This window comes from Myiozetetes cayanensis, unplaced genomic scaffold (genome assembly GCF_022539395.1).
Source record: "Myiozetetes cayanensis isolate MyiCay16 unplaced genomic scaffold, myiCay2020 scf14, whole genome shotgun sequence".
NCBI classification, from domain to species: Eukaryota; Metazoa; Chordata; class Aves; order Passeriformes; family Tyrannidae; genus Myiozetetes; species Myiozetetes cayanensis.
The window spans coordinates 18,601,422-18,614,156 of NW_026087048.1; the positions used below are offsets into that span (position 1 = coordinate 18,601,422).

General features: G+C 45.4%; 1 protein-coding gene across 14 annotated transcripts in view; it reads right to left on the reverse strand.

Annotated features, from left to right (window-relative positions):
* MEGF11 (multiple EGF like domains 11) overlaps positions 1 to 12,735 on the reverse strand; it is a 252,033-nt gene that overhangs the window by 110,781 nt on the left and 128,517 nt on the right. For 11 of the 14 annotated variants that reach the window (XM_050309804.1, XM_050309792.1, XM_050309791.1 and 8 more), the window contains one exon: positions 6,657 to 6,731. The exons of the other annotated variants lie outside the window; for them this stretch is intronic. In XM_050309804.1, coding sequence (XP_050165761.1) covers positions 6,657 to 6,731 — 75 coding nt within the window. The remainder of the gene's footprint in view (positions 1 to 6,656; positions 6,732 to 12,735) is intronic. 14 annotated transcript variants of the gene reach the window in all.

A 12,735-nucleotide genomic window follows, 5' to 3' on the forward strand; every position in this document is an offset into this window, starting at 1 on the left:
TCGCATTGCAGCTCCAGGACATCACTGAACTGTTTGGCTTTTGAGTGCCTTTGCATTGGAAATGCAATATTAATGAGCCATCCTGAGCCTCCCCAAACAATAACAGCGACATGAATAAAAAATCACCCCTAACTGTCCTAATTCCACGTGAACCTTCCTAACCCAGCTACATTTAACACCAAAAAAGGGGAAAATACCTGAAGCAGAAGACATTAATGAATTGTGAAACATGGATCAAGGGCATTTCTCTTAAATCCCTGATTTGATCAGTTCAAGATATGTCCCTCTCATACAGCAGTAATCACCTGGATACAGGGTTTAGCAACTAACTCTAATTATAGAGATGTTGAGCAGTGATTTTTTGAAAGTGAGAGTTAAGCTGAGAAGAGCTTCTTGACTGGAAGCCAGTGTGCTCAATCAATTAAATTATCATAAGAGAAGAAGAATCAGACCAAGGGGGGAATGTGGATGCGAGTGTGAGGCTGATCATTAGTACAACTGAACTGTCACCTCAGCTCAGGCTGGAATGTGGCCACGGAAGGAGATTGATGGATGGATTTTGCTCAGCACAGAGCAGCCCACAGTGAATTGCTGATAAGATCTGAAAATAAGTCTTACAACGTTCGTTACAAGGCAAGGTGGGACTGCAGCCTCTGCAGCCTCGCTGGAGCTCCCAGGCTGAGCAGGTCCTCCTGTCTGCCTCGTCCCAGGGGACTTTCCTGGCCTCCAGGAGGTTCTTCTCCCCATGTTATGGGATGTTTGCAAAGTTTTAGGGAGGTGTTACCCAGCAGCTCCTTAACACTGGGGAAAGATTTGCATGGGTTTGTGTGACTTAAAGATGCAGATTCCCCCTGGAACTGCTATTTTTTCTAGGTGACAACTTCCCATCTGCCAATTAGAGGAAGGAGAGGCTGACTGGAAGCCCAGCAATCCGAAGCAAAGGGCAGTGTGGGATGTGAGGGATGTGAGGATGAAGCTGTCTGGCAGGCTGGTTGCTGGGTTCCTGGGGGCTTTGGTAACCACTGACCTGCAGAGGACACGTGGAGAGGGCACACAGCTCACTGCCAAGGCTTTCTCGGCTGTGTTTAGCTATTTTAGTGCTCAGCATTCAGGGACACTTCGGTTGAGGCTCCCTCAGTAGAAGGAGAGACAAAGAACTACTGATCTTGGCATATGGAGTCAAACTTTAAACTGACAGTGGAACATTCACAGTGAATTCATTAAGTGCCCACAGAGTCCTAAGAAAGAAGAGGCCTGGGCTGCTGTCACGATCCTCTGGCTTGCAAGTTACAGGGATGTGACTCTGGAATCAAAAATCAGTGTATAAACCATGACAAGACGTGAACTTCCTTCGTTCCTCATTTAGGAAGTTTGTGCTGTAGGAGATGTGAGGCTCATTCCTGTTACACAACCACAGGACCAGCTTTACAAATGATTATAAATATCATTATTTAACTCCTGTGGGAGCTCCAACACTCCCAGATCTGCACTATTCTGGCAGGAGCTGTGTGTGAGACTTGAAATGTCTTGGTTTGTCACTTTACTGCAATTAGATGTTTTTGGAATATGAAGTCTAAATAGAGATATTTTTTTCCCCAAAACTGCATCCTAGATAAGATTTACAGCAAGGTGATTTCTGTCTGGCACAGACAAAGCTCCCACATCCCCCTTAATAATCCAGAGCACTCTAATTAGGACTGTGGATAGTGAGCTGCCTTTTTACAGCCTGTGAAGTCCATAAACCAAGGCCATTTACAGAGCTGCCCACTAAACCTCACACCCCTTTAAGGGCACGCTGAGATCTTCCCCAAACCACTGTAACATTCCCGTTCCAAGGATTTTTAGTATCACTGAGAGATGGCCAAGCTGAGAGCAGGAGGGAGAGCAGCTCTTAACTCGATCCACGAAGCTGGAGCTCACACAAGTGTAAGAAGATCCTCCTGGTTATGTCTCCCTTAAGGATGACATTCCATTCCTCAGTGTCCTTAAGCCCCAAGGAAAGAGGAGGGTTTGGCTGCAAAGCCCAGTGCAAAGCTCACTGAACAACTCAAAATCTTTGCACTGACCTAAGCTGACTCTCTGCTGAAACCAAAACACCGAAGTGAATTCAGATCCATGGAAATGAGGTGCCAATTGTTTTTTTTCTCTGGCAATCATCCAGGGCTCACTTGTGGGGTCTTCCAGCATTTGAGCCTCCTCTCAAGCTGCCCTCTCACCTCTGAGATACCTCATCAGCAGAAAAGGGATCACATTTGCTCAGAAGCCTCCTGTGCTGAGCAGCCAAGGCTTTGGTAGCAGAGGTGTGGAATTCTGCTCTCATCAGCCCTCACCCCTCATCTGCCTCCCTGGCCTCATTAGCTCCAGCTTCAGCACTGAACCCCCAGGAGAAGGGCCAGGCTCAGCCATCACTGGCACCACCCCAGGGGCTCATCCCAGCAGGGAGCTGCACACACTTATTGGAGAGATGTTGGATTCCAGGGACAGGGTCACGACAGGCTGTGCCAGTTAAACTCAAGGGCAGGGAATCATCTGGCCCAAGGACAAAGCCACTGTTTCCTTGGATCCCTCTACTTGGCAAACCCTGTCCTCTGCTGCCTCACACACAGACCTTTCTGTTCCCAGAGCCTCCAAACCCAGCACAATCCCTTGTAGAAAATCACAGGATCCCAGAAATTATAAAAGCACTTGGGTTGGAAGGGAGAGAATGGCTTGGGTTGGAAGGGACCTCCAAGATCATCTTGTTCCAAACCCCTGCCACGGGCAGGGGTGCCAATAATGGAGATAAATTTCAACCTTCCCCTAGGAGTGCTGAAATCCTTTGTCAGCTGGGTTAGATCGCTCCTGTGTCCTCACCAATGCTCTGCCAGCTCTTCTGTCATTCACAAACTGGAGCTGCAGTGATTTCATATTTACTCCTGGATCATCAATGTAAATATTGATAGAAGTGAGTCTAATAGCAGAAGCCCACCAGAAATACATTTGATGTTTATTCCACGCTGACAGCTGCTTTTTGAGATCTGTCATTTAGCTTTTATTCAGTGATTAATGCATGTTATTGATAATTGTATAGTGCTAATTTTTTAAATCAGAATATCCTTCAGAACCGAATCAAACATGGCACAAAAATGTATTTTATTTGCACAGCTAGTCTAATAGAACTTGCAACTAAATCTGTGATCTCATCAAAGAATGAAATCAGGTTTGTATAGAATGACCAATTTCCTGTGAAAAGCTAAACTTTATTTTATTATCTTTTAATTTTTCACTGATTGAATCCAAGTAGCACCATAATTTATTGTTTTGCCTACTGAAGTAAACAATCTTGTCCAAAATCTGCACAGGATTGCAAAAACATTCAAGTTTCTGTTTGTTTTTTCTTTAAGTAATTTTCTAGAACTTTTCTGAAAGACATTTTTGAGAACTTGCAACAGAGGCATCCAGAAGAGTGACTGGCACAGCAAGAAAGCCCAGGGGGAAGAAGGAATCTCTGAGTCATCCTCACAACTCCCTTTTCCAGGTCTCAAAGAGCAACAGGGAATTGCTCCCAGGCTGCTCCAGCACAGGCAGAGATTGATTTCGAGGTGCAGGATGTCACAGAGGCCTCGTGCTCTGCACCAGGGCTGGGCTGCAGGGACAGGGACTCCTCCTGCTCCCCGGGCAGGGAATCAGCAGTGTCGGATACTGGCACGAACAGGAGCAGCAGAGCAGCTTTTGGTTTTCCCTCCAGCTCCCTCTCACTCTTCCCCTGCTCCCACAAAGGAATATGATTAAGATGTGAGTTGTTTAGATCCATTTTTAATATCTCCTGATCAAAAGAGAAAGCTTAAAGAGCATGTAAGGAATGACTTTGATATTAAAGAGAGAGAAAGAAGAACAAATAGTTTAATTTGCTTCTTGTCTGTCTTGGCCTGGGATTTTGAAGCAGATGTTCATGTGCAAACACCAAAAAAAAAAAAAACAAAAACCCAGAAAAAAAAGCCCACATGCCATCCAAGTCTGAGCACAAATGGCCTGGTTCAGAGGGAAGATGTCTGGTGAGGGCTCAGCCAGTTGCTGCCTGCTTGGGGTGGAGAAGGGTGGCACAGGCAATGACCCAACGGCAACATTCAACTCTGTGAATGGGCTGAAAGTGGGACAACAAATGAGAGAAGAAATCCTTAAAAAGGAACAAACACTTGCAGTAATCCCTCCCATGAAGCACGTGGAAGTGTGCTGTTGCAAGTGTGTCCGTGGATCTGAAGACTGAGATCGGGTATTACAGTGAGAGTTTAATGACGATCTCAAGAGACAAAGGAGGAAGGGATGGGAAAAGAAAGGGGCTGATTTCTGCATCTTAAGCTGATGAGAGCACAGGGTGGCACATGTGAAGCCTCTGATTAATCAGAAATAGGGGAAACAGACTCTTCATATCGTCCAAATTCCAAAGGGCTGCAATGTCAGATTTTCGAGAGGGCTTTGATTCTTTTTGGTCTGCACACGTAATGAGGAATGAGGGAGAAAGTGTGCAAAGCCAGACCCTGGAGAGGAGCCCAATCAGCCAGGAATCAAACAGGAGGGGGTGTGATGTGTCACACATCAATTTAACCCAGAACCTGGGACAAATGGTCCATGGCAGCAACAGCCACCAACCTTCCACCTCCCCCTGGAAGCAGCAGAACCTCCCTGTTCTCCCAGGCTGATTCCAAAGGAGGCAGTGAGGGAAGAGGGACCCACCTTGCCTCATTACTGTTAGGAGGAGAACAGGAAGGGACACAGGCACTGGCAGAGAGCTTTCAAAGAGTCATCCTGCCCCTTTCCCTTCAACCATGGAATCATCAGCTGGACATTATCCCCCATCCTGTTATTTCCTGCACACTTCTGATTTTTAAAATTTTTACGTATTTCATTTCCACTTCTCTTACAAGAACCTCAGGAATACCCCCAACTGTTCATGATGAAGATGGAAGAGGAAGGGGAAGCAGACTGGGAGTACCAACAACTAAAAAGACCTAAGGTTTGGATATAAATTTGAGATGTTTGATCCCACAGCAAGTCCTTGAGCTCCTGCCATTTAAAGCCTGCTCATGTTGGAACAAGGCTACGGATCCAGACCATACACACATCCCAATGGATTTATGGACACACTGTCACTTATCTCTCTGGCTAGAGCTCTGTGGAAGCCAAAATGTGCCACAGGGACATTTGGACCTCACAGGATCCAAGCACAACTCCTGCATCCGTGTCCTTCGGCCTCGGACAGGTTGGTGCAATCACCACCAGATCCTGTTCCAGGCCAAGCACCTCTTCCATTCCTGCCTCTCACTATGTTCAGGTTTCATGTGGGAAATGAAAACATTTCAAAATGTCTCTCTGTGCTCAGGTTTCGTATCAGTAGCACAGTATTTACCTTGCATTAACCGAGCACAAGCTGAGTGCAAAATCTGGCCCTTCATACAATGGGATACCTTTGGCACTGGGCCCAGACAAGAACAAAAAAACAATTGCCTGAGTTTAATCAGCTGGTGTTAGCTGGCAGTGCAAGAAGTCTTTATGCAGGTATTTATTTGTCCCAGCAATAACAAGAATATTGGAGTTTATATCCAGGAGATAAGGGAGTACCTTGTCACTCAAGCACAGCTAACAAGGGAATTGCTGTTTGGTGCAGACATGTAAATGCCAAATGCTTAGTCTGGTTATTACTGTAAATTCCATTTTTACAGCCCCTTGTTTTTAAAATGGTCTCTTAATTGATTTTTAATTATATTTTTCAATGACATTTAACTCCACATGCTTTGTAAACAAACCCACACAGATGCCAAAATATATTAAAGGAGCAAACACCGATGCATTGGAGGTGTTATTTTCCCAGCCTGCACTAAGTGCTCCCAGTGGATGCTTTGCATGAGGAAGTGAGATCCAATTTGTTCTGGGTGTAAGTGGGTGCAGTTCTACACAGGCAGAAGGTTTGGCCCTCAGGGTGTTACTGATACACATCCCCAGGAACACTGCTCCTCCTGACTGCCATCAGAATGGATGGGGTGCTACATAAAATGAGTGATAGCTTCCAATTCTGGGCCCTGAGTGATTTCCCCAGTTGAAATTTGGCCAGGACACACTAACCTGGAGTGGTTTAGTGTAAAGTACCACAAGGTCTTCAGTGGAATGGAATGGAATTATACATAAAATGAGTGATAACTTCCAATTCTGGGCCCTGAGTGATTTCCCAAGTTGAAATTTGGCCAGGACACAGTGACCCAGAGCTGGTTTAACACGAAGCTGCACATTGCCTTTAGTGATCAGAAGAGGTCAGGACATCTCTTTAACCCCGTGTTAGAGAGAAGCAGAAGGCATCTCCTGTCTCCAGTGGGTTTTTTGGAGGTGTCCAATAGCCCAGGTGAGCACTGGACAGCGTTTAAGGACATGGAATTATCAACTGCATCCATCCAGCTGCCTAAAGCACAGGTTTGGGATGAGTTAGAAAAGTTGACCCAGTTAACTGAAACACTGCATGAAACTACTCAAGCCCCCTGAGTTTGTGGCTCAGCAGCCCCCGGGTTTGGGGTCCAGAGCATTTTGTGCCATTCCAGAGAGAAACCACGCGCTGGGAGAGGCTGGAAGCAGCTCCCTCAGGTCCCACCACCCTACATTAGCCGTGGGATTTGTTGGAAAGCACTCACTGTTGTAGCTGCTGTTCGCACCAGTCTCTGCTGCAGCGGTGCTGGGCTCCCCCAGCCCATCAGAGGTGGCCAGATCTTATGGAAAATCAAAATGAGAACTTGAAAATTCCAGTTCTTGCACACACCTGAAAACACTGCACGACCCTGTCGGTCAGCAGGTGAAGACCTGCCCCTTTTTCACTCAAACCTGCACCTGCTGCCAGTTCACACAAACCTTTGCCATGGCCAGGGTGTCCCACTGTTCTGAGCAGGACTGTGATGTCGTTGGTGGTTACAGACAAGTGGAAAACACCGGAAAACCAGAATTTAGTATTTACCCAATTCCCAAGCTTAACAATTATGGCAGAGGCACAGTCACAGTGCTTTTGCTGGGCAAGGACCTGACTCCCTCATGTTGTGGAAGTCATCAAAGCCACAGGACAGGGGAATGACTCTGTTGATCTTGGGTAAGATTCACTCCTGTGCAGAGATCCAGCACAAGCCAGTCCATCCCATCAATTCTGTTCAAGCCCCATCCTGCAGAACAAAGCAGCACTCAAATCACACATTACTGGGACAACAAACACTGCTGCTCCTGAGGAGGCTACAAAACGCTTCCAGAGACTGTCAGAAAGGAGCTGGGACTTCCCAAAGGTCACAGGGCAGGGAGGCAGGGCTGGGATACACCTGGATGCCAGAGCAGAGATCCATCTGCTGCCCACCCCCTTCTCCCTGGTACAAACACCAGTGACAGCTTCTGCCCCCCAAAATGTGTAAAGTCTGCCTGCACAACGGCAGCTGAGTGCTCATCACAAACGACACTCATTAATTCACGCCATTTACCTTCATTTCAATTATTTAATTAGGTAGGGGGTGTGTTCTGCATTGATGACTAAAGCTCTTTTAATTTGTCTCCAGTGGATACACATTTTACCTGCTCTTTTTTTCTTGCAGCAGCACCTGTGGGATTTGCCCACCCCTATTTCCTCCCATGGGACCTGAGGAAAAGGAATTTAACTGGCATTCCTTTCCAGCCCTTAACGAAACCAGGGCTCAGGTTCCTGCTGGAAATGTAAGTCTGGTAAAACATCTTTGCTGACAGTTTTAAAACTTCCAGAACATGGAAATTAAGCAAAAGGAATTGGAAATCTCAGGGACAGATTCCAACAGACAGCAATGCACACTCAGTTCATTAACTGGCTCTGAAGAAATGCAAGTTCTACATTTCATATGTGTCACAAACCCTTAAGAACAATAAAAGTGTTTGTTAATGGACTTTTTAAGGGGAAAAAAAAAGCTAAACCAAGTGGCAAAGCACTTTGCACTTCTTCGGCTCAGCAAAACTGGCTGCAAGACAGAGCAAACTGTGGATATATTTAGGGAATTATAAGTAAAGTTTCAGATCAATCCATTGCTGAACTTGTGCTGATGCTCAAAACAGTAATTGGAAAACAATCCTGGTAAGGTTTTGTGCAGCAAGGATAAAAATCCCTTCCTTCAGCACAAGCCAGTCCTCTTGTCTCCTGGGGAAGGGAACAAATGGCTGCACTGGGAATCCAACAGCTCTTTGTTGTGTCTTTTAAAGCAAACAGACAGGCACCTGTACTCAGGAATAGTTACTTTTTTATTGGGCCATTAAGTGCCCAAGTGGTCACTAAGTGTGTAATCCCTCCCCTAATTGCATGGCCATGAATATTCATGGTCAAATTGTAATTAAAGAGCGGGTTCATTCTGCATGGACACTCTGGTTTCACTGTTCTCAACTGCCAGACCAGAAATGGTTTCACATGAGGAGAACCCCACTGGTTCCCAGTTCATGTGGCCACAAGACCATACAAATGGCCACAAAAAGATATAAAACAAACAACCAAAATCCTTGGAGAGGATTTTGGAATGCAGGTTGGCCCAGCAGCAGGGAAGGGGTGGGAAAGCCCCTTCTCCTCAGCCACGTGAAGTGAGAGAAAGGCAGGGAAGGTGGAACAGGATGGATTTGTCACAGCCAGTAAAGGAGAGCTGCTGTTTTCATTTCTGAGGCCTAAACTGGCCAAGCACTTCAGCAGACACATTTATTGATCAGGCAGCCTCCAAACAACACCAGGGAGGGGCAGAGCCTGGACAAGCAAAAGACACACATTAAATACAACAGGGGAGTTCCAAAAACTGTCCTGATAGCACAAAAAAATGAGAAATAAATTCAATTTATAGAGCTGGCATGTGTATGGGAAGCATGAAGCCACTCCTGCCAGTAGGAAAGTGTGGAGATTTTGCTATTACATGGCTTTTCCTGTCATGTTTGATCACTATTTTAGATGCAGAGGGGACACTGTGCCTGTTAATGTCACTGGCCTCAATCATGCAATCCTTAATCAAGCAGAAATCCCTGCAGCTTTGCCTATAAAAGAATTACAGACTTAGTTATAGGTTTTCTGGTGCAGATTTGACCCCTGCTGCCTCCCTGCTGCAATAAAACTCCTAAACCCTTTTGGATCATTACTCCTACAACTTGCCAGAGGGCAGGGGAGGTGCAGCATTTATGGGGCTGCTTCTGGTTTGAACCAAGAGCTGAGGATCTTCCAGTGCCTGCACCGGCCAAGGGACAGCAACAGAGACCATCTCCACCAGGGACAGGGCAGGCAGGGACCACCTTCAGAAATCACTCCACCCATTAATCCCCCACTCAAAACAACTTTCTCATCCTTGTTCAGCCATCGCCAGAGTGTCCCTTTTTTTAGGACATAAAACCAGGCTGCCTTAATGCTGTAAAAAGGTTATTAGTTTTGTTTATTCCAAGCTCTGAAATATGTATTCAATTCTTAATTTGCTGATGTGTCCTCTAAACATATGAACATTTGGGTTCTGCCTTTGTAGTGGTAACTGGAAAGTGATATAAAATCAAGCCTGGAAAACATTAAGCACTGCAGTGACTGGAGTTGTTTTTCATGGCATTTATCACCTCACCGCTTGTTTTTCAGAACTAAATTTCCAACGCAATTCTCTTTTTAACCTGCAACATTAGGGGAAAATATTAAACACGTTCCCTGGCAGACAATATCTATTTATCAGAGACAAGCCCAGAAAAAAAGCCCTACCCTGCTAAAGGCAGAGCCTGAGACTCACTCTGTGACACAACTCAGCTTTGGGAGGAAGGAGCAGAGAGCCACGGGATCCTGGAATGGTTTGGGCTGGAAGGATTTCAAAGATCACCCACTCCCACCCCCCACTAGAACAAGCCCTGTCCAGCCTGGCCTTGGACACTTCTGGAAGTCCATACAATTATCCCTCCAATGTTCATGGCCTGGTTGTATCCAAGGCTGTGATTTCGACTGAGCTTAAAATCCCCGCCTGGAGATCAACAATAAATTCTTCTGGATTCTCCTTTTCAAGTGAAAAGAGGAACAAATGATTTAAATTGTGCCAGGAGACACTGATTACAAACTAATCTAAATGCATAATCACCTGCAGTCATTTAGCCTCAATCCTTTCAGCTGAAGTGTGTTCTTAGGGGCAGCCAAAGGTGATTTTTGGGATGGGGCTCAGCCTCTAAGTGGTCTGTGGAAGCTGACTCAAGACAACTGAAATTATTCTCCATTGAGATCCACATGAACATTTAGATAATTCTAAATGCCAGGCATCAATAGAGTTCTTTATTCAAGGTGCACTTCATGCTTTATTTACCTTATTTTAATAGGCAATAATAATGGAATAATAAATGGGAGAGAACTGGTTTTTCTGTTGTCTTTGTTCAGATTTCTCAGTGTGAGAGAGCAACACGTGGCTAATTTTTCATCTATCCTTGAACAGCCTGAACTGACAGATTGCCCATAATCTGTTCCACGATCTCAGTGCCAGAACATGACAATAGACAGCCCCACGGAGAGGCTTGGGAATCAAAAATGGAATAATTTAACAGTAACCAACAGCTAAAGGGTGACCCAGTTCGGAGAGGCCTGGAGAGAGAGCCATTGCTGGTGGCTCCAAGCATGTGTGGCTGCATGCAGGCCCAGTTAAAAGGCAGATTAATAGGCAGTCAGGTGTGAGGAACAAAGCCAAGGAGCCCACTGAGGAGCACACGGCCCTCAGCCTGCTTTGGGAGGCGCTTCAGGAACCAACCCGGGCTGCTCCTTTTTGAACCGTCAGCATCCAAGGATTCACACCAGCATTTCTCCAGCCTGATCTGTATTCCAAACTGTATTCCTGCTCACATAAATCTCAGTGTTGTTTTTTACCAGGGAGTGAAAGGGAGAAAAGCTGCTGGTAAATCAATAGGCTGCGTTGCTCACCCCAGTCTATGAAAGTAGCGGTGCTGTGCTTATCGTTTGTGCTGCCACCAACTAATTGCTGTCCCTCGCACTTCATTATCCCCTGTAATATGGTTACAACAACACAGGATGACAAATAAGAACTGTTATCTTCTCCTGGCCAGTCTTTCCTCGCAGGGTGAGTTCTCATTCAAATCCATCTATCTGGATGAGTAAGATTTACCAGATTACACGTGGACTTAAAAGGTTTAACAGGAGCAGTGATGGGAGAGCCGCCTCGGGAAATATTTTCACAGGCACACTTTTGGGATCTGGCACCAAAAATAAAAAAAAAAGAGTCTTTCCTGCTGCTTTTGTACCCACCATGGTTTCCCTCAGCTCTCCCTGTATTTAAGGCAGCAGTGCTGGCAGACAGAAAACCCGGTTCCTATGAAATCCTAAACGTGCCTTATGTGCTCCCTGAATCAGGTCTGCCAGTCATCCACACACCAGAGAGGTGGTCTGATTCTTTTGATGTTAAATTAGATCCTGTAACTAATAAAACTGCCTGCATTGACTGGGAAGCAGAATCAGGCAAAGAATATTATGGATAGGAGAAAAGACTTTGGGTCTGGCAAGAAAGGATAAAAGTGCCTGATCATAAATGTGTGGCCTAGTTAAAGGAAGTCCTTTGTTGCCACAAAAAAGAGGAGCTGTAGAAAATGTGAATGAAACCTCCAATAGCCACTTTATGGCCACCTGGTCTCTGGTGGGTTCAGGAGAGCAAGAGGAGCCTCTTCTGTGGCTTCTAAACTGTTTACACCAAAAGGCACAAGGGCACTGGCACACACACACATCCAGAATTAAGACACCCATGGGTGAAGGAGCACCAAAAAAAAACATATCAAAGAAAAACACCACTGAACCATCGCTTTTCAAAGCCTTCCAACCCAAATCTGAGGTCACCAATTGCCCAACATGTCCTGCTCCAACAGCCATTCCACAAGGATGGCTGGAGGCAGCTCCCGTTCTCATCCCACGCTGAGCTCTCCGTAAACTTCTGCATCTTTCCTGACTCCTCCTGTTTCTTTTCCTTTTATGTTTCAGGGACAAAAGATGCTCCTTTTGTTTTCTGCCTGGTTACAAACTAGTTATGATCAAAAACCTCCCTTAGAAAGCAGCACCACGTAAGTGCCCATAATTATGTGTAAACTGGCTCCAAATATTTAAGGACCCCAACAGCACATGAAAGTAAACCTGAAGGTGCCCATGAATCAATGTCTCATTTGTATTATTTCAAATGCTCTGCTAGTTAATGATGTTTTGAATTGGTTTATTATTATTATTATTCTAACCTCTCTGATAGTTAAATCAATCAAACAATCATTGCTGCAGTTCATCAAATACACATCTCCAGGAAGATGGTGCTTCTCTTGCATACTGCTGAGGGAAAACAGCACTTCTTTATTACAGACATGATTAGTTTGTCTTAATATCCTAGAAATGTGGGGAAACAGTGCCTTGGAGGTAAGTTAACTATTTTTGCCTGTGTTTATAGAGTTTCTATTTTTCTTAGGGAGAAGATGTAAATGGCACTGCACCAGAGCTGTTGTGCAGTCAATGGGGTGTGTGCCTGCAATATGTTACCCAGCACTGCTCCAAAGCAGGCACTTACACACACTTCCAGAAACCCATCCAGCATTCTCCTCTTCTCAATTATGCCATATCACACTGATTTTCCTTTTTTCATTGTAGTAATCCAGCCTTTCAGAGGCTGTGCTGTGTTTCTGTGGATAGCAGCCTCTCTGTCAGCAGCATTAAAAGGAGCTACTTGTCTTAGCGCTGCCCTGACATTATCACGG